The sequence below is a fragment of the Zeus faber genome (genome assembly GCF_960531495.2).
Source record: "Zeus faber genome assembly, chromosome: 19".
Classification (NCBI taxonomy): domain Eukaryota; kingdom Metazoa; phylum Chordata; class Actinopteri; order Zeiformes; family Zeidae; genus Zeus; species Zeus faber.
Window position 1 is genome coordinate 22,667,679 of NC_137206.1, and position 23,136 is coordinate 22,690,814.

At 43.0% G+C, this 23,136-nt stretch overlaps 1 protein-coding gene across 3 annotated transcripts in view; it reads left to right on the forward strand.

Moving 5' to 3' along the window:
- The window catches only part of drosha (drosha ribonuclease III), a 147,451-nt gene that overhangs the window by 48,254 nt on the left and 76,061 nt on the right, over positions 1-23,136 (forward strand). For all 3 annotated transcript variants that reach the window (XM_080020549.1, XM_080020550.1, XM_080020551.1), the window contains 4 exons: positions 11,557-11,664; positions 20,212-20,350; positions 21,165-21,225; positions 21,768-21,827. In XM_080020549.1, the coding sequence (XP_079876675.1) occupies positions 11,557-11,664; positions 20,212-20,350; positions 21,165-21,225; positions 21,768-21,827 (368 nt within the window). The remainder of the gene's footprint in view (positions 1-11,556; positions 11,665-20,211; positions 20,351-21,164; positions 21,226-21,767; positions 21,828-23,136) is intronic.

The window sequence follows — 23,136 nt, forward strand, 5'->3', positions numbered from 1 at the left end:
TTGCCCCCTTTGGCATCCACTTTTTTAACATGAAAAATAGGTCTGGCAAACAGCAAAACATACACCCCAAAATAAATACATTTGTTGCATTACTGATATTTGAGTATTGCTGTTACAGCTGGAACCAGAATGCTGCATCTAACACTGCAGAACCAGTTTTAGAGACAATGGCAAAGCAAATTAAGTTGTCTATCTGTGGTGAAAAGTTGGACTAACCCGTCACCATCACAAACGAATGTGCAAATTGATTCAACTGTCAAAGAACCAGATGAACCTGAACGAAAAACTAAAAGGAAATTTGTGGAAGTCTTTGGAGGCCAATTTGATTTGGTGCGACTGACAAGCTACAGGATGGATCAGGCATGCAGGTTGTAACATTTGCGCTTTTAACTTATTACAGGCTAATTTACAGTAACACTTCGGAGATTTCTGTCCGATCTTAGTAGGGCTGTCTGCTGAAAGATGAAAAGTCGAATCAACAGTTGGAAACCCGTCAGTCGACTGAGATTCTTCAAGTTGAGCAGGCTTTTTTTAAAATTATTATTATTTTTTTCAGGCAATGTGTATTACAATAAAATGATAAAACAAATTGAACCTTACAGAATGCACGGGGATAACATTTCAATGAGGAATTAAGGGAAATAATAAATATATTTTTATGTGTGAGTCGTTTGCCTCTGGACACACACGCGAACACGGCTCTCCGATCGCCGCGCCCCGTTCTCCGTTCCCCAAAATAAAACAACTTAAAGCAGTGTGGGGGCAGTGTGGCGACTTTAGGGAGGCGATCCATTTTCGCATTTTTTTATTTTTATTTTTCGGCCAGCCGAGAGAACAATACCATCCGCGATTGATTAACTATTGGACCCATTCTCTGATATAACATTAGAACTAAGATGCGGAAACGGCTCGAATCTTGGGTTGAACGCGCTCTAAGCAGGAAACGATGCTCGGAAAACTGTATTGCGTGTTGGAAGTGATGCGTTCATGGGAAATTGAAAAACTGCTGGATACCATTGGATAGGTTTATTTTGGACATTTTTTCACCATACATGTGTTTGCATCCTTGTACAGTTAACTAAAACTAAACAAAATACTAAAACTAGGTGTGAAAAAACATTTTAGTCAAAATTAGACTGAAGAAAAACCCAGAAAACTAACTGAAACGATATTGTATACTTACAAAACTAACTAAAATGAAATAGAAATATACAGGAAATGTCTTAAGTTTTAGTCTTTTTCTAGTCAATTTGGTCAAATTTGTTTTTGTTATTGCCATTACAATTACTAGCTCTTTGTAAACAGGGAGCATTAATAATTAGCATGGCTCCAACCCCATCTCATGGAGGACTACTTTAAAATGCTAAGATGAAATTAGATTTTACCATTGTTAACTATTTGGGGACAAAGGACAAGAACTGTTAGATTAGATTAAATTTAGATTCTTATTGTCTGTGCGGTGAGCATATAGATCAGGCCAAGTATGAACAAGAGGAGTTCATGTTATCACAGCTGTTGTCTGTCCTGACTTTTGTTTCTTCTCCTTTGAAGATTCAAATTCTGTAAAGTATCAGATAAAACACAAACTACAAATAGTTTTGTTTGGTTTCTGTGATAAAGCTTTGAAACATTGTTTTATGTCACATTATGTCATGTTCATTATTAAGCTGACGCATAATTGCATAGTATCTTAATTACTCAAAATATGAGGTGACTAAAAATGGCAACCACCTGGTTGCCAGCCTGGCAACCATTTTCAAAAGTTAGTTTTGAGCCCTGACATATTTCTGTGTTCTTATATATTATAAGAAGAGGGTGGCAGAAGCTCTCAATCATATCGCAGAACTGGCAGCCAGCAGCGGAAGGCAGCAGGTGGCAGGTGCTCCCAGAAAACACCAATTCCAAGAAGGCAAATGGCTGGAAGGACCCCGCCATTTGCATTCAGGGAATTGTTGTTGTCTGGTGATTTCATGTGCCAGATCTGAAAAGTGCGACTTTATTAAAATCCCCAAAAATTTACAAAAATATTGTTAAAAACAATAAAGGCAGGAAATCATTTTAGAAGAAGTTTAGAAGATAAGAAGTATGTTTAGAAGTTACAGAATAATAGAGGGGCCATGCCCCTATAGTAAGCATGAGTGTAGAATGAAAAAAATAACATCAAACTTAAAATTTTACGAATTATGAATTTTCCAATATTTTTATAAATGAATGAGTCTAATATTATTTCAGAAAATAAATTTCAACATTATCTCATTGTAGGAGTACAGCACTATCCAGATGTAACTATTTAAAGCACTAATTGTCTTTCTAAATGTGTATTTTGTGCTGAAAAAGTCTGGAAATGTTCCTAAAACTTTAAAATCTGATTTCTCAGAACTTCTGTTTCGAAAACCGTAATCTTTAATAAGTCATAGCTTCCATAGATACCATAGATTCCTACAACTGATACCGCGTTTTGAAGCTTTGATTCTACACTTTCTACTGCTTTTGGCTGCTCCCGTTAGGGGTCGCCACAGCGGATCATCTGCCTCCAATACCTTCTGTTCTGCGCTTCTTCCTCCCTTACACCAACCGCCTGCATGTCCTCCCTCACCACACATAAACCTTCTCTTTGGCCTTCCTCTTTTCCTCTTGCCTGGCAGCTCCATCCTCAGCATCATTCTCCCAATGTTACTCTCATCTCTCTACACACGTGTCCAAACCACCTCAGTCTCGCCTCTCTCACTTTTTTACGAAACTGTCCAACCTGAGCTGTCCCTCTAACGTACTCATTCTTATTCCTGTCCATCCTTGACACCCCCAATGAGAATCTCAACATCCTCAACTCTGCACCCTCCAGGAATGCAACCAGGAGGGTGCTGGGGTGCACTCGAAGCCGGTGTGGTGGTGGTGGTGTGTGTGTGTGTGTGGTGGTGTGTGTGTGTGTGTGTGTGTGTGTGTGTGTGTGTGTGTGTGTGTGTGTGTGTGTGTGTGTGTGTGTGTGTGTGTGTGTGTGTGTGTGTGTGTGTGTGTGTGTGTGTGTGTGTGTCCACCGGTGAGTGTACATGACTTATCCCCATTGGTATTGGTGTAGAAGGTCGGTATTATGTCGCGGCGCCTCCAAGCAGCGGAAGGGGCCCCGAAGCCCCCTGAACTCTGCAGCGCTGTAGACACCCTACAGCTGCAGCAAAGCCCCGAGTAACCTGCCCTGCGCCCACAGAAGACCCTGGGCCCCCACAGAAGCCATAGGGCCGTGGAGCAACCCTCACACCCAGCCCCGAGGAACATTACCTAGTCCCAGGGAGCACGAGGAGATCCCGTACCCCAGGGGCGCAGACATACAACCAACCCCCAGGTGCAGGCACAAGACGCAGCCGCAGGCACAGAATCCGGGCCATGGGCGCAAGGCACGGACCGTGGGCCCGTCTCCCAGCCCCACAGCGACAGACAGACACCCCGGAGCCTCCCACCCCACGGGCGAGCCAGCAGGCCCCCCATGCCCACCCACGCCCACGCAGCCGACCAGACGCCCCACCTGGCGTGAGTGCCAAGTGCACGTAGCAGCGTGTGCCCAGCGTGGGGCACCTCGATGTTTCTTCATCTCTTTGAATATCCCGTTTCTTCTTCGCCAACCTCTTCCGCTCTATGCTCTCCTGTACTTCCTCATTCCACCACCAAGAGTCCTTGTCTTCCTTCCTCTTCGCGCATGATACACTGAGTACCTTCTTGGCCGTCTCCCTCACCACTTCTGCAGTTGTTTACCAGTCATCTGGTAACCGTTCATTCCCACCTATTGCCTGCCTTACCTCTTCCCTAAATTGCATGCAACACTCCTCCTTTTACAACTTCCACCATTTTATCTTTGGCTCTTCTTTCACTCTCTTCCTCTTCTTGGCCTCCAGAGTCATCCTTCAGACCACCATCCAATACTGTCTAGCAACACACTCCCCTACAACCACTTTGCAGTCACTAATCTCTTTCAAATTGCACCTCCTGCATAAAATGTAGTCCACCTGTGTGCACCTTCCTCCACTCTTGTATGTCACCCTGTGTTCCTCCCTCTTCTTGAAATACGTATTCACAACAACCAATTCCATCCTTTTGGTGAAATCCACCACCATCTGCCCTTCCACATTCCTCTCCTTGACACCACCATACCTCCTTGACCCATCACCTTCTTATCACCTATGTCTCTGGTCCCTTTGCCAACATGCCCATTGAGATCTGCTCCAACGTCCACTCTCTCTCTTGGGGACGCTCTCTACCGCTACATCCAACTCAGTAAAAAATTCTTCTTTTTCTTCCATCTCACACCCAACTTGGGGAGCATATGCACTGACCACATTCATTATCACCCCATCAATTTCCAGCTTCATACTCATCACTCTGTCTGACACTCTCGTCACCTCCAAAACACTCTTGACATATTCTTCCTTCAAGACTATCCCTACCTCATTTCTCCTTCCATCCACTCCATGGTAGAACAGTTTGTACCCGGCTCCGATACTCCTGGCCTTATTCCCCCTCCACCTGGTCTCTTGTACACATAGTATATCTACCTTCCTTCTCTCCATCATGTCAGACAGCTCTCTCTCTTTACCCTTCATAGTGCCAACGTTCAAAATTCCTACTATCAACTCTACTCTTCTACCCTTCTTCCTCTCCGGCTGTCTCCGGACACGCCATCCCCCTCTTCTTCTTCTTCGACAGTAGCACAATTTCCTGTTGGCTAACGGCACCAGTGGCGGTCGTTGATAACACGGGCCTCGACCGATCTGCTATGGAAATCAGATTTGTTGTCCGCATGTTTGATTTGGCATGGTTTTTACGCCGGATGCCCTTCCTGACCCAACCCTCTCTATTCATCCAACTTGGGACCGGCACTGATGATATACTGGCTCATGCACCCCAGTGGCTAGATTAAATTCTACACTTTCATATGTGACCCACCGCATACTTCAGGGTCATTTGGCTGCATTTCCCGCATTCATTTGAAAGTGGAGAAATAGAGCTTCCAAACAAGGTGTCACTTGTGCAAATCAAGCAAATATTCTTAAAGCTATGACTTTGTTAATGACAAGGGTGTGGCAAAACGTGTGTCAAATCACCGTGAAATAATCACCTTGAAAGTTTTGCCGAGACTTGCTTCATTCAGCTAGCTCCCAGAATGCGAATGGGGTAGCCAAAGCCACATGGCTAATTAACATAATTCTGAATGGGCCAATCACCGCTTTGTTCAGCGTCAACATTACGCGTCTTGTTTTGTCTTACAAAAAAACTTTTCTTTAACAGTAAGAATATACAGTTTTATAAAAGTGGAATTATTTTATTTTATTTTTTAAATCACCAACCTCAACGGAATTTCATCACGTCCTCAACTTCTTCCGTTGTAATAACAACGGGCGTATCGTTGGTCTCCTCTGGTGGTTCTTGAAAATATATTCTGCTTCATCGTCACATTCGGGTTGAAATCCGCTGTTTGAAATGTTCTCCAAATCCGGGATAATATCAGATTCCGCATCAGAGAACTGACTATCATTGCAGAAAATGAAGTCCAGTATGCGTCGCTTAAACTGACTTGGATCTATCGCACTGGTCAGATTAAGGTCCACGATATGATTTAGATCTTCCTAAACCCGCTTCTGGTAATCCATAACAACACAGAGTTTTCACAGACAAATGAAACCGGATCCTCGTTTTGTTTATGGAAGTGACATCAGTGACACGCCCCCTCCATAACCATGTCTCCGTGTGTGTGTAAAAATAGTAGATTTAAAGGTTGAACTCTATCGAAATGGTTTCACATTGTGACTTCACATTACATGGAATATGGATGAATGATCTTCACCTGGACAGTCCCTTTAAAGAAAATGATCGATCGGCGTTGTTCAGCTCTATTCAGCAGCTTGGTAAGTGAACTTTGAAATACCATGAAATCTAACGGGAGTATTTAACTCTGCGGTTTAACATTTTCAAACTCGGTTTTGAAAATATGTTGAGAGATAAAGAGGTTTTTTCAACTTATCTGGCTGCTCCTGGCGATTTTAGAAATGCGCAAAATGGCGGGTTTTGTTGCGGTGGGTCACATATAATATGTCAAAATAGAAAAATGGCAAATTCGAAATCTCACCCTAAAGTATTTGGTGGGTCACATGCACGGACCCACATGCCAGATGCACGGATGAAGGGACATGTGTGCACATATGGTCACATATAAATCTGGTAAGCCGTGTTAAATCTTGACAAATTTGTAACATTCATACTCGTCTAAAATTGGCTGTACATACATTAGTATACACACACACACACACACACACACACACACACACACACAAACTAAAAGACACTCTCAGAGATATGTACATATACGGTAAGAGCCACTTGAAGAGGGCTGTTCCAGCTGGCTGACAGCCGAATTGCAACCAGCTTCCAGACAGTTTCCAGCCAACTACCAGGCGCCTCCTAATCCACAACCTCATCTTTCAAAGTTCAATTACAAAATAGATGCTGTTTTTTTTGCTTTTTCACTTTTAAAATTACAAAGCTCAATAGCTTTGTCATGAGAGCACTGAAACTAGGTCTATGTAATTATAGTTTCATGTTTTTTTTGTGAAATACTTGATAACAATGCAAGCATCATTACCAGTAATGAGATTCTTCGTCTCAGAACCAACTCATCTTTACATAATAAGTAAAATAAGGGCATAGTTGTGATTAAAATAAAATTAATATTAAATTAATTTTTTAAAAACAGAATTAAAATAGTATCTTAACAGTATTTAAAAAATCTAAAATGCAAAGGAGTAGAGTAGTGTAAGTAATATAAAAGTATTTACCTAAAAGAAAGACAAAATTAAATGAAGACAATAATGACAGTGAGTCAACTTGATAGTGGACATCTTAAATAGTCGTGGGCCACAACAATGCAGTGTCATACTGAATGGCAAGGTAGACACAGTGTTGTAATACAAACACTGCAATGTACTCCTAAGAGGTAAGACAAAACAGGTATGCAATGCAATACTTGATACATTAAAGTGAGGTTGCCAAGTGTGTGGATTTATAGGTTCTGGTCTTTGGCCTTTTGATTTCAAAATGAGTGTCTTTGAACTATCAAATTTTTATATTATTGAAAATAATTGTGAAATATCACAAATAATTTCTGCATTTGAGACTCTCTGAGAAACAGCCCCCCCCCCCATTTAATAGATTGATTTCCAAAATTCCAAAAAACAACAATGGCACAGTAAACTGTTAAAAATCAATGAGTAGAGGTCAATCGAATAAAATCAATACCAGGGATATAATAATAATTTGTACAAACATTTTACTTCATCAGTCCACTAAAATTTGTTTCTGAACACATTTAAGGCGAGAAATAATCAATCCAGTTGCTTAATCGTAACTCATATTAGATCTACACCATAAAATTAAAAAGCTTGTTCCCACTTTCTTAGCACGGGCTCGGGCGCTCAGGGATGTTCTGTTTCATTCAATTAACATCATAAATTGAAATAAATACATCTACAATAAAAGACATTTTAATTTTTTTATCTGTCATATTTTTTATTACTGCTGCGTGTACGTGGGCTGGTCCCCACCCAGAGCGATGCGACTTGACCGCACGCACTCATCACCCATCATGGGCACTTACATCACTGAAGGTTCCTATTGAATAAGTTGCTCAAAACAGAGTTCTGAGAACTACGTTCCTACAGTAGTTCCTGCGGACACAATTAAAGGGACGGTTCCTCCAAAAAAGTCCTTACTACTATGAAATAGGTTCCTGCGGTGCGAAAACGCACAGTATGGCGAGTTTTGCGATACATTAAGTATTGGGAGTAAATTTGTTGCGATATATTGCGATAGTAAAATAAAATTACATAGAAAATATCTAATTTAAGGCGTGAGGTGAGAACGATGTATATATTGATTATATTAGATGTACAGAATATATGTTCGGTTCCAAAACACATTTTTCATTAAAAAATGCAAGATTATCCTGTCAACGCAAGTTTTAACGTTTTAAACCACTGCTCCTCCCGCTGGACAGATATTGAAACTGCTTTTCCACAAATGCAGCTTAGGGGCATTCCCACACACCTGTACAGTTGAACATCCTCTCTAGCGCGCAAGCGCGCGCACACACACACACACACACACACACACACACACACACACAGCACCATCGCACAGCAACAGTCAGAAGCTCGTCTTTTGATCTTTCCCCGCGTTGCATCACTTTCCCATGCAGAAATGTCAAAATCCAAATGCGGATGCTGTGGAAATGAACTCCTGCAGTGCCAAAGTAACCTTAATAAGTCATACACTTGCTAGGATATTCCTATACTGCTCTGCCACATCTCTAATAAGGCTTTTGTGCAATAGTTCAGGTTTTGGAGACCTTGTTAACTTGCGTTCGTGCACCGAAACCCTTCAATCTCCTACCTGAAATGAAAGTTATTTGTACCGAACAAGGTCTACGTCATGTTTTGTTTCGCAAACATAAAACTTTGCCCTAAACGGTCACGTCACGTTTAATATTATAGCTCATAATCAAGGTACAGTCTCAAAGGGCTTGACAAGCTTCACATTTCACAAAGAAATCAATGGCATCCCCTAGTTTTAAGCCTCACCCACGGGAAGGAAAAACTCCCAGAAAAAAACACTTGGGGAGGAGACAAATTGAAGAAATCTTGAGAAATTGTCACAAAGGTAGGAATCCCCATTCCACGACTGCCAGGTAGCAATGGATGTTGATGGGGCAACATTATGAGCATTATATAACAAGTATTAGATACTATAATATGCTTTTGTTTGTATAGGTATAGGTGCATAGGTGTTGCCTAGGCCTCAATATATTAAACTGGAGTCTATTGTGCTGAAGCCTTGAACTGTGCACTTGTGTTTGAGGTACGACCAGTCACCGGACTAGGTCATAGAATGGTGTGTATTCAGCCAACCCCCAGGTGCAGGCACAAGACGCAGCCGCAGGCACAGAACCCGGGCCCTGGGTGCAAGGCCCGCACCGCGGGCCCGTGCCCCCCCCGAGCCTAGAGTTGGTGCTGCCACTAATGAGTGAACTACAGTAGCCCAGCACAAACATTTGCTGCTTGAATCTTACCTCAAATAATGCTGTCGTTAACATTACGAGGCATTTAGCTGACCTTCTTCCAACTCAAGCAGCTAAGGTTCATGTGCCTCACTCAAAGGCAGTTTGACAGCCAGGGGAAGGCATGTGTAGCATGCTTTCCCGGTGGTTTCGGCCTAAGACCTTGTTCTCGCAGGGGTTTCTTCGGCAAAGCAAAGCAAAAGCAATACTAACTGCTGCAAAAATATAATAAAATTAATCACAGGTGTACACACACACACACACACACTAGATTTGGGAATGTAAATACATATTGTACATTATGACTCTCACAGTATCTCAAGTCTTAACGGAAAACATTTTCTCTTTTTTGAATGCCTTACACTTGGGTAATTCTGCACATTTTTAGCATAGTTTACCTCAACGGGGAATTTAACCTGGTACTCTCCCAGTGCCTGGCTCCTTCCAGCATGCTGTACAGAACTGCATGTGTCCTTCAATTATTACTCAAGTAATGCAGGTCTAAAGTAATATAGGTCCATATATTGTGCTTTTTATTTTTTTTGACTCCGTATATATATTTTCCCAACCCAAAGTAGGCTGTCTGTTATTCAGAAAGAAAGTAATTGGCAACAGTGTGTAGCCCTGTCTCTCCCCTCACATCCCACAGCCTTCCCTTTTTACTTTGTCCTCCACCGTGAGGAGCACCCACTGCTCGTGCACACTCTTCCATTTCGGGCGGGGATGACAGAGGGGGCTCGCCTGGCCAGTCAGACCTCCCTCACAGCAAGGACTAGCAAAGCAGGTTCTGATCCATAATTGCCTGCCCAATTATATTTGCCTCAAGCTGGAGTGGTGCGGCTAATTGGCGTGTGTGAGTCGTTTCAGAGTTCTTTCAGCGCATCTGCCAGGCGGACATGGAGGTGGCATGGAGACGAGGACCCAAATCTGGATTTTTTCAGCCCACTTTGTCATAAATATTTGTTGGTAGAATCAAAGTTTGGGTTCCGTGATGGTTTCACTTGAAAGGCTTCAGCTAGCGCTAGGTTGCCTGTCTTGGAGCAGTTTTTTGGGGGGGATTTCCTCTGGTTTGGCTGGTTTTGCAGGATTGGAATCAGATTTGTTTCAAAGTAGTAATTGTTGTCCTGGTGTTATCAGCCAGCTAGAAACTGATAATGAGTAATACTGCTACCACCACAAATAATATTTATAGAGCACCATAAAAGTTACTTGGTGCTTAGTGCTCTACTATACAAAAGGTAGTGAAATGAAGCAGTATTAAAATTTATCAAAATTAAGAATAAAAAAAACTGGGTTGGGTAATAAAACTGTCCATGTCGAGTTGGACAGTACTCAAGCTCCTCAAGCGCCAACACTGACAATATATTAGAATTTCTCAACTTCTAATCACTGATGTATCACTCTAATAAGCCGGTCACACACACACACAGACACACAAACACACACACACACACACACACACACACACACACACACACACACACACACACACACACACACACACACACACACACAGCCTCTCAGTCAGACATCAAGAGCGGGGCCAGAGTCTGCAGACTGGAGCCGGGCCTGACTTTGTTAATTGGAGCACTAACAAGGCCTGGCGAGTGTGTCACTGCGGCTCCCCCAGTGAAGCCCCCCCCGCGACGCCCTCGGGGCTGCCGACCGCCTTTCCGCCGCCGCCACCACCACCACCACCACCACCACCACCACCACCGCCAGCATCACCTTTCCGCTCCACCCTCCCCCTGCTCGTGCTAATTAAAACATGCACGGTTCCTTCAGTGTGTGGCGCGGTGGCCCCGGGGTTAATGCGTGTACGCCGCCTGCTTGGGTACAGTTTGTCAGATGCTCTCTCGGCGACCCGACTTGATGAGGTCTGACCGTGCCGATGACTTCCCGTAGATCTGCCCTCGCAAATCCTAAAAACTAGTTTGAAAAATAGCATCTAAGGGTTACCCCCCACTATCGCATCTACCACCTTTCTTTCTTTTCACCTACCACCTTTTTTCCCTTTTTTGTTCCATGTCTGTTCATCCGTCCAAGCCCTGCATCCGCACCCGCCCCGAACCCTCTCCTCTCCTGTCTGGACATTTCTTCCATCTTTTTCACTTTTGAGAAGACATGGGCGTCATGGGGAGATCTAGGGGGTGCATTGCGTGCTGTTTGTTCAGACGTGCATGTCAACACATCGAGACGGGGGCTTCGATTCGACGGTCCGTGTCCAAATGCGAATTTCCCTCCTCTCTGTCATTCCCTCTCAGCGTGCGGCGATTGAGTTTTTGATTATTTCATCTCTCTGTTGCCGAGCACCACTTAATAAATAATGACTAGCTGATTGATTTTTCTCTTCTTTTCTCTTGCTCCTGCTCCCGAAACCTCTCCTTTTCCTCCCTTTCACCTGAAAACGCGCACACATGCACTGTCAGTATTCTTACATCTTTTTGACCCCCCCCCTCCAGCACGCCATGATGCTGCCCGTGCTGACCCACCACATCCGCTATCACCAGTGCCTGATGCACCTGGACAAACTCATTGGCTACGTCTTCAAAGAGCGCTGCCTCCTCCAGGTAAGACCCCCACACCCCCGCGGCTTCCAAATCCGACACTTTAATGATAGCGATGGAATTGAATTGCATCCGTGCTATCTAGTATCACAACATTCTGTTGTCATTGCATAAGATATCAAATTACGATACATGCACAGTCTATCTCTTCTTTTAGTGTGAGCAAGCCCGAAAACTGTGCTTTACATATATTAAAAGACACTGATAAAAGATAAATGTGTTAAATAGATCAAATGAAATGCTTTAACTACATCCATTAAAATGTTGCTTAAAACTAAGATAAAATGTACAACTTGAATACTGAAAGTTCTAAAAGTAACTGTGCATTAAAGATAGTAAAAGTGCATACTTCTACATCTAAAAGCCACAACAAGCAAACCTCTGATATTATATGAAAATTATAGTTTTATATGAATGATAGTTTAAGCAAATTACTTTTTAAGAGCCTCAGATGTTATCAAAGCTCTTTTTTTATAAGCGGTTAGTATATTAAAGTAAATGTTTTGCTTTAGTACTGCATTTAAACAATACCTAGCCCTACAGGTTTGGCAACTATGAAAAGCAATGTTCTACCACTGACAATTTTTATTATTCTTTGGGAATAGAAGGACAATTTGATAATTTTTATTATTATTACCAGAAAATCTGTAATTTTGAAGATGGTGTCACCGGCAGCTTTAAGGTGCGGCATCGGGAAAACTGGTTATATCGTAAAAATAATCCCCAGATGGGCCAATCACATACAGCTCAACAACACACAACTAATTTTGTTTAAAAAAAAAAATAAAAAAAAATTATTTAACAGTAAGAATATATGTTATATATGTTATATAAAAGTATAATATGTTTTATAAAAGTATAATTATTTTCGAGGTTGAAAGTATGGACAACACAACAAAATGTAGAGTCTATCAATATTATGAGTCTCAGAAAATCTGAAAATCTGTCACCAACCTCAACGGACATCACGTCATTGACTTCTTCCGTTGTAACAACAACAGACGTATTGTCGGTCTCCTCCGGTCGTTCTTAAAGATATTCCGTTTCATTTAGCCACATTAAGTTTGAAATCTGCTGTTTGAAATGTTCTCCAAGTCCGAGGTAATATCAGATTCAGCATCGCTGCCGTTCTCCACATCGCGGTCAGAGAACTGACTATCATTGCGGAAAATGAAGTCTAGTACGCGCTGCTAACACTGACTTGGATCTATCGCACTGGTCAGATTAAGGTCCGAAATATGATTCAGAGCTTCCGCCACCCGCTTTGCGTAATCCATTATGATACAGAGAATAAATTTTTCATAGACAAGTGAGACCGAAACACGCCCGTGCTGCGCTTTAACCGTCTGTTTACTGAAGTCACGTAGGTGCGTGACGCAAAGGGTTCTTCTTCTTCGCGTTCACAACAATGGCTCCGTGTGTGTAAAAGTAGTACGATTTAAAGGTTGAGTTCTATCAAAACGGTTTCACATTGTGCCTTCATATCACATGGAATATGGATGAATGATCTTCACCCGGACGCTCGCTTTAAAGGAAACCATCGATCGGCATTGTTCAGCGCTGTTCTGGTCTCGGTAAATGAACTGCATTTCCCCTTTTAATCTAATGGGGATATTTAACAATTTAACATTTTTCTACTATTTAGAAATCAAACTCGGTTTTGAAAGGGTGCCTTCTTCAGACTTCATGTTTCAGCTCTTTCCATAGATGTTCGATAGTATTCAGGTCTGGGCTCATAGAAGGCCACTTCAGAATAGCCCAATGTTTGTTCTTATCCATTCTTGGGTGCTTTTAGCTGGGTGTTCTGGGTCATTACCCTGTTGGAGGACCCATGACCTTTGACTGAGACAGCGCTTTCTGACACTGGGCAGTACGTTTGACTCCAGAATGCCTTGATAGTCTTGAGATTTCATTGTGCTCTGCACAGAGTCAAGGCTCCCCGCGCCAGACGCAGCAAAGCAGCCCTAAAACATATCCGAGCCTCCTCCATGTTTCACAGTAGGTATGGTGTTCTTTTCTTTGTAAGCTTCATTTTTTTATCTGTAAACATAGAGCTTATGTGACTGAGGTCAACCAGTTTTGACTCATCTGTCCAAAGGACATTCTCCCAGAAGCATTGTGGCTTGTCAATTTGCATTTTAGCAAATTCCAGTCTGGCTTCTTCATGTTTTCTTTCAAAAGTGGAGTCCTCCTGGGTCTTCTTCCATGGAGCCCACTGTCACTCAAAAGGTGAAGGATGGTGCTATCAGACACTGATGTACATTGACCTTGGAGTTCAGCTTTTACCTCTTTTGAATATGTCCTTGGCTTTTTCTACCATTCACACTATCCTTCTGTTCAATCTGGGGTTGATTTTCCTCTTGCGGCCGCATCCAGGGAGGTTGGCTACAGTCCCATGGACCTTAAACTTCTCAATAATATTTGCAACTGTAGTCACAGGAGTTTCTTTGCTTTACTCTGACATACCAGAATTGAGAAAATTGCTTTTAATTTCATCACTTTTAAGGAGGAATGAAGCATTGTTTCAATGAGCTGTAATTGGTACCAACAAATTTGTCCGTGTCTGTATAATGAGCTCATTATTCATATCACCGCAAATAATACTATTTTTATTATTTTATTTTGTATTGACGAATGATGGTGATCCTTTAAATGTTTTCTTCATTTAAATTACATGCATTTAGTTTTCTTTTTTTTTTTTTTCAAGTGGTAATACGTTGTGCAACGTTTGAGACAGAAACATCTTGCCTTGTTGAATGTGAATCCTCGGTGCCTGTTGGGGTTACTAAAGATGGTGCCCAAACAAACTCACGGCTCCTGAAGGGACTTTAGTTCTACTCTGTTTATTTAATTTATTTAACTTCAAATGGGCAGGTGATAGCCGATAACTTTGGCAGGGATGATTTAGGTGGCGACCACTCTCCGCACTCTCTCCAGACCACTCTCCAGGCGGGGAGGAAGGCTGGATCCTCTCTGACAGCCGGAGGGAAAACTAAACATTTTGTGCAGAGGCATGTTACCAGCGGAGATCCAGGGGTAGGTGAGTGTGTGGAGGAGCGTGGTGGCGTGGTTCATTACTGTGCCCATTCTGCCTCCACGGGGGCTGTTGAGATGGAGATGGAAGGCCCGCGAGTCACCTCTGCTTACCTGCCGCACACCGGCCTGAGTCATATCTCTGCGGCAGGCGGTCCCGGGATTGCTCTGCGTTGCCATGACAGTCGTCAGGACAACAATGGCCTCTCCACGGCAGCAGCAACCCTCCTCTGTCAGCTCAGCAGCCCCGAGTGTGGTGCTCTCCCTGTCAGCCCCCACGGCTGCCTCCAGCAATATCGAAGAGCTGTCATAACCTGGTGCATTAGAAATCAATGTGTTGCTGCCCATACATACTTTAAGGGGGAAGGTGTCGAAATATTCAAGGCTGTGTGGAGATTTACTTGAATTTGCAGGCGTGTGTTATGGGGTCTCCACACACACACATCATCCATTGAAACCTTTTCATTGTTTTGCTTTGTTTTTGATGAACCGTCGTGATGAGAGCTGCAGAGGAAACTCTGTGACCCGACGAGAGACTCGCCTCTCGCCTGACAAGCGGCGCTTGTTCCGATTCAATGTCTCCTCTCTGCTCTTGGTACTTCCTGTCCTCGGGGACATCCATGATGGATCAGGATCTCTTCTCCTTCAACACACCCTCACCCCCCCCCCCCCCCCCCCCCCCACCCCACTTCACCTTCCAAAAAAATCCCACCACCCCCGGAACAACAAGTTTGATCACAACCCCCTCGACAGGCTTCTTTCTTTTTTTTTTTTGCCAGTGCGTTATTTTGGCCGCTGCGGTGTCAACACATTGCCACGCATGTGTCTTCCATGGCAGCGTGGACAAAACAAGGCTGATGGCGGTTCAGAACTGCTGGGACTCAAGTGGCGGAGTTTGGCGAACTGTCATATTATATTGCCTAGCTTCCACAGCCTTTCCCCATTGAGAGATAATGCTATAATAACTTTATTTTTCTGTGCTATTGTGTCTGAAATCAAGACATTGTCGTCAATGTCACCATTTTTGTAGTTTAAATGAAAATTATATGAAAGATATTCTTCCATAAAGTTAGACGTCTGTCTAAAGCGATTAGGTATGATTGAATTCCTTAAGTGGCTTTTACATTATAGTCCCGATAATTAAATTGATAAGTCATTTCTTCCACATAATCTATCCTTCATTTGGATGTGCATGTGTGCATACTGTGTATAGGGCAGTCACGGACGGGAAAATGTACACATTTTTAGATTGTCATAAAATTGTGATTAAGAATTTACTTGTAAAGTAAATTTTTTTGTTTATATGAATGCAATAATAAACATCCACCCAATGAAGAAGAGACTTTTACTGATGTTAAACATTGTAACATAAAACATCAGGACAGTTCATTTGCCTAAATACACTAACTTCACAATCTGTTCATTTAAGAAATTCCCCTTAAATTTCAATTAAAACATTGTTCCCATGCTCACTCTGTGCACTTTTGAAATTACATAATTACATGCATACACGTGTGTTGGGTTGGATCCAGTCTGTTGAACATTTTATTTTTAGATTTTGTTTTCGTTCTCGCCTGGCAAAAATAAAATGTGACGCACCGCGGATCGAATGCGATCGTGGGGAAAAATTTGGGAGACAGGAAAACACGAGCCCGGGAGCCGTAGTATCTTCGCATCGCGTTTCCTCCCCCCCCAACCCCCCCAACCCCCTCCCACCGCCCTCCCTGCTTCCAGTGGAGCTGTGGCCCTTTGAAGCTCCTCATCTGAGAGCCCGACTGTTAAAGATTTAAACCCGTGGAGGGTGGATGGAGGGTGGGGAAAGAGGCGGCGTGGAGTGGTTTAGGTGATGCGGTATGTTAGAATAGACGTTCACAGTTGTGGAACGCTCCTCCATCACCACATGCGCACCCGGAATCCCCCTCCCTAACCCCATCAGCCCCCTGTTGTTGCACCCCCCCCCCCTCACCCCTCAACCCTGACCCAGGCTGACAGAACGAGAGGCTTCACAGAGGACCTCAATAATTTAAACGTACAAGTCCTCGGCTCCGGCTCTGATCTTGTATGCTTTTGTTTGTATGTGTGTGTGTGTATGTGTATGTGTCTCTTTGTATGTACAGTGGGGCAAAAAAGTATTTAGTCATCCACCAATTGTGCAAGTTCTCCGACTTAAAAAGATGAGAGAGGCCTGTTATTTTCATCATAGGTATACCTCAACTATGAGAGACAAAATGAGAAAAAAAAATCCAGAAAATCACATTGTCTGATTTTTAAACAATTTATTTACAAATTATGTAGGAAAATAAGTATTTGGTCAATAACAAAAGTTCATCTCAATACTTTGTTATATACCCTGTTTGCAATGACAGAGGTCAAACGTTTCTGTAAGTCTTCACAAGGTTTTCACACACTGTTGCTGGTATTTTGGCCCATTCCTCCATGCAGATCCCTCTAGAGCAGTGATGTTTTGGGGCTGTCGCTGGGCGACTTTCAACTCCCTCCAAAGATTTTCTATGGGGTTGAGATCTGGAGACTGGCTAGGCCACTCCAGGACCTTGAAATGCTTCTTACGAAGCCACTCCTTCGTTGCCCGGGCGGTGTGTTTGGGATCATTGTCATGCTGAAAGACCCAGCCACGTTTCATCTTCAATGCCCTTGCTGATGGAAGGAGGTTTTCACTCAAAATCGCACGATACATGGCCCAATTCATTCTTTCCTTTACACGGATCAGTCGTCCTGGTCCCTTTGCAGAAAAACAGCCCCAAAGCATGATGTTTCCACCCCCATGCTTCACAGTAGGTATGGTGTTCTTTGGATGCAACTCAGCTTTCTTTCTCCTCCAAACACGACAAGTTGAGTTTTTACCAAAAAGTTCTATTTTGGTTTCATCTGACCATATGACATTCTCCCAAACCTCTTCTGGATCATCCAAATGCTCTCTAACAAACTTCAGATGGGCCTGGACATGTACTGGCTTAAGCAGGGGGACACGTCTGGCACTGCAGGATTTGAGTCCCTGGCGGCGTAGTGTGTTACTGATGGTAGCCTTTGTTACTTTGGTCCCAGCTCTCTGCAGGTCATTCACTAGGTCCCCCCGTGTGGTTCTGGGATGTTTGCTCACCGTTCTTGTGATCATTTTGACCCCACGGGGTGAGATCTTGCGTGGAGCCCCAGATCGAGGGAGATTATCAGTGGTCTTATATGTCTTCCATTTTCTAATAATTGCTCCCACAGTTGATTTCTTCACAACAAGCTGCTTACCTATTGCAGATTCAGTCTTCCCAGCCTGGTGCAGGTCTACAATTTTGTTTCTGGTGTCCTTTGACAGCTCTTTGGTCTTGGCCATAGTGGAGTTTGGAGTGTGACTGTTTGAGGTTGTGGACAGGTGTCTTTTATAGTGATAACAAGTTCAAACAGGTGCCATTAATACAGGTAACGAGTGGAGGACAGAGGAGCCTCTTAAAGAAAAAGTTACAGGTCTGTGAAAGCCAGAAATCTTGCTTGTTTGTAGGTGACCAAATATTTATTTTACCAAGGAATTTACCAATTAATTCATTAAAAATCCTACAATGTGATTTCCTGGATTATTTCCCCCCATTCTGTCTCTCATAGTCGAAGTGTACATATGATGAAAATTACAGGCCTCTCTCATCTTTTTAAGTGGGAGAACTTGCACAATTGGTGGCTGACTAAATACTTTTTTGCCCCACTGTATGTATGTGTGTCCTTGTGTGGGTGTGGGTGTGGGTGTTCATGCCTGACTGTGCAAGTCCAGGCGTTTCCTTTCCTTGTTTTTTTTTTTTTTTTTACTTATTTAACTACATTTATGTTTGTACAGTATTTGCAGCAGAGAGCGCACACGGCCACATGCCATTTACGTAATCGTCTTTATTTATTTTTATTTGTTATCTTTTTGTTTCTTTGATCTCCTGTAATTCCCCTTTGGCCTTTTGTGGGACACAAAAAAAACACTTTTAAAAAAGAAATGTTTTTTTTTGTTTGTTTGTTTTTTTTTCCACAAAGTATGAAAGGCATTTAAATCGATGCGGCGGCGCCGCTGTCGCCTGGGCCGGCGGATTTCCCGTCAGAAAGCGTGTTCCTTCCAGTGAAGTCTCCCAGTTTCCCGCCGGCGATGGTGTTTTATTCCGCCTTCAGGCGGTGGCGCCGCAGTGGTTCAGTCGAATCTCAATCCCGCTCAGCGCCGCATGGACTTATTGCAGGTTTTCACAGGAACAGTTGCACATGGCAATCTGTGTTTCAGATATGGCTTAGTGCCATCTTTTGTTGTTGTTGTTGTTTTTTGTTTTTCTCCAGTTCAGGCCTTGTGCCATGCAGCCATTGACTGTGTTTGACACAGCACAGGGGGCATGTTTGGGGGGGTGGCAACAAAAAAGAAACAAAAGTTGTGTGTACGTGCAAGTGTACTTTTTATTTTTTTATTAATGTTTTTTTTGTTTCAGTATTTTTCATCAAACTGTCAACGCGGCACTGTGCTAGGTTTCTGCTTATGTCACGTCAAAGAAGTCGTCATTTATTTATTTATATTTTTTATTTATTTTCTTTACCCTTAAAGAAAAAAAAAAAAGACAGCTCCTTTTAACCGCGGCAGAAAAGAGAACCGTTGTTGAATTTGTCGTCGCTCTCTGTTCAATGCTACAAAGCTGAAGGCCCCTTGAGTGACTATAAATATTGAAACCTCTCTGTTAACATTTTACATATATCTCATTGGAGCTTGAAATTGATTTGAAGTTGGCTGAAAGGAGACAAGCATTCTGAAACATCGGCCCAGTGGAGAGCAGTACTCTGGAGTTTTTCTTTTTTCTTTTTCTGCTGAGATTAACATTCTCCTAATGTAACATTGATAACGTCTTGACATATCCTACTGAGCGCTATCTTTTTTTTTTTTTTTTAACACTCCCCCTCGTTCCTCGGCGCGCCGTGGAAATTCAGGCTCTGACGTCTTTCCCGGCGCAGCAGTTTTGTCCTCTTTGACAACAAAAGCTGAGCGCCGACTAATACCTTTTCCTTGAGGGATATTTTTCCTGCTCCCCCACCATTATAGTGCTTGATTTATTTGCCTCTCCTAACAGGTTTTAAAAGTTGAAGTCATTGACTTTCAGACGCTCGCTGCATTCATGTGATCAACGCTTTTTCGTCACACTCTCCGTCAACCGGGGCGATGAAGACTCTTTGCTCTCTCTTTCTATGGCTTCCTTGGTGGCAGCCCTCTGCTAGTCCTCTGGGCTGTCAGTGATCCAACATTATTGGATGGATTTGCTCTGCCTTAACCGGTCTTGCCACTTGTAATTAGTCATTAGCCAAAAGAGGAAATTGGAAAGGGGTCCGACTCTGGCGGGACATTTTCCCGAGGTCCGGGTGTCGTGCCGCATGGTAGATGCTTCTGTTTCAGAAAACGGTCAAATGTTCCCTAAATGCTCTTTTCTTTTAACCCTGATTATTCTCTCTCCTCCCCTCTGCTCTCTCCATCTCACCTCCGCTGATCCCCTGCTCTCCCTCAAGTTGGCGATGACTCACCCCAGCCACCACCTGAACTTCGGCATGAACCCGGATCACGCCCGTAACTCCCTGTCCAATTGCGGCATACGCCAGCCCAAGTACGGCGACCGCAAAGTCCATCACATGTACATGAGGAAGAAAGGTGGGTGGCCGCGTGTCCGTCATTCTGCACTTCTGTTTCTCTTTCTTTTTGCATGTCATACAGTTATATTTTGTGGAAAATGCATCAAAAGCACCTTGTTGTAAGAGCAAAATACTTGGAGCGCAATTTGGAACACTGTGGGAGTATGTGTTTAAGACCCGGGTACCTTTTGTTCTTGATGACCTCCACAACCGCGAAGACTTCACTGTGTCCCGTTGTCAGTCTGCCCGTCTGTATGTTCATGTTGTGATTTCCGTGAACTTTCCACATTAAAGGACCAAACCAGCAGACCGCCATCATACAGTCATTATACAGTGCTAACTTTATTTGTTGTGTACTGTATGTGGATATTGAAAGTTATTTTTGAAACCCAAACAAAATAGAAGTGTTTATTGTTTTGGTATCTTTGAGCCCATTGTTATTTATGCTGAGAACATAAAGATACCGCATGAATGAAGTATTTAGTAATGAAGTTTGTCCAGTTGTTTCTGTGATACGCAGAATGCATACAGTCTTTGGGAGTCATCTGCATTGGTAGTAGGTAAAAAAAATCATGACCAATTTTGTTTCTGACAACTGTACTGCAAAAAAAACAAACAGAAGTTCACAAGGCTTTTGTAAATTCAGGGATTTTGCCGCAAATTCAGGCATTTTGGGTTGCAACAATCACAAGATTCCTCGTCTCTCTGTCCTGTCCAGCTCTCTCTCTTGCTTTCGCCATCTCTCTCTCTCTAATGACTCTAATCCTCCCCTCCCCTCTGGGTGTCATTTCTTTCTTTCTTTCTTTTCTTTTTTTCTCTCCTTTCCTTCTCAGGAATCAACACCTTGATTAACATCATGTCCCGCCTGGGCCAGGACGACCCGTCCCCCTCTAGGTGAGCCCACACCCACAGCAGCCCGGTATCTGATCGCCACTATCTGCGACCGCGGGTGCCGGTCCAAAGGGAGGCGTCTTGTGATTAATCCGGCCGGCGGTCCCGCTGACAAGAAAATTAACTCTAACTGGGGAAAAAAACGGACGTCTCGGGGGATAAAGAATGAAATGCCGACTTTACTTATTATCCAACGTGTCTCTTTTATTCTCAGAGCGTCGGAACTGGCGAGCTGCCACACGCGTGTGTATGTCTGTGTGTGGTTTACATACACTATATGTGTATATATAATATGTTTGCTGTTTTAGTTAACATGCATGTTGGCATATAATTAGCTGTTTGTGTTTATATATGACTGTATGTTTGGCTGCGTTCGTATTGCGGTTGACCTAGGGATTCTGGATTTCCTTATTTTATTTTGGGTGTTTTTGCATGTGCTTATGTTTGTGTTTCTTTCTCCCCCCAATTACCCGTCTGCCACTTCCTCCCAACGCCACTTCCTGTCCAACGCTCCTATCCACTTCCTGTCCAACACTCACCTCCAGGATCAATCACAACGAGCGGCTGGAGTTCCTGGGAGACGCCGTGGTCGAGTTCCTCACAAGGTCAGACGCCGAAACAGACTGCTTTCTATCTTTCTTTCCTAAAATAAGATTATATTATTATATTATATAATACTTTAATAATCCCTGGGTGGAAACTCTTTATTTCTTTCCTTTTTTCTTAAAATAAAAAAAAGGATACCAAACTATATTAATCCTGGGGGATCTTCAGTCTTTCTTTCTTCCTTTCTTTCTTAAGATAAGTAAATGCTTTATTAATCCCTTCTCTCCCCTAAAATGAGATAATGTAATACAAACTCTGGATTTCTTTCTTTATTTCTTTCTTTCTTTCTTTCTTTCTTTCTTTCTCATTGTCTTCATCTGATCTACTACCTGAATGGTACAGTATATCTACAAATTTTGCTGAAGCTTTAATCTGAAGCAAATTGCTGTGAGTCCATGTGTCTGAACAAGTCAAGGCCAATTCAACACAAAGCCTTCAAATCAGTCACATGTCTGAGGGAAGGGCCCAGGGTCAATTGGGGGAAAAGTCATTATGAGGTGGAAGGCTCAGAAGAGGAAGATGAGGAGGACGAGGAGTCCAGGTGTCTTCTATCCGAAGGCATTCTGCTGTCCTGACAGCTAAAAAAAACCACAATCCCTTATCTGTCCATTTCTGTCACAACCCTCCCTCCCTCCTCAAGCCCTCTGTATTCATACAAGGCAGTGATTTACTAGTAATTGGTACTGAAATGTAATTTATCCCCCCCCCTTTTATTTTTTTTAATGGGCTGAAATTCTCCATGACAACTCGCAATTAACTGTCTGGTATGCGCACTGTATTATTGACTCCCAGGTGAGAGTGGACCGCGGTGTTCGACACTTTCCTAAGCACAGCGCTAATTATATGTAGCTATTATTAACCCAACCCACTACGCACATAGCTAGCTAGCTGCCTGGCCCCCCCCCCCCCCCCCCCCCCCCAGAATCAGAATTACTACTGCCACAGAGATGGCTGGGGCATGCTCATTAGTAACCATGGGGGTGGCCCAAATGAGCTCGAGCCTCACACACACACACATACACACACATACACACACACACACACACACACACACACACACACACACACACACACACAAACATTCAAGCAAAGAAACATTGACATAACACAAACACACTAACAAGAAGGAAAATAAAGTGGTGTACACTCAGAAAAGGTGCACACATACCGTAGGGGCTGAAACATATGTCAAGGTATTTCCTAAGGAATGATTATAACATAATCATGAGAAATGTCACTCTATGTATGTATAAAATCCCATGTTCATAGACGTACACATGTTTTAAAAGTGATACCACAGAACAAGTT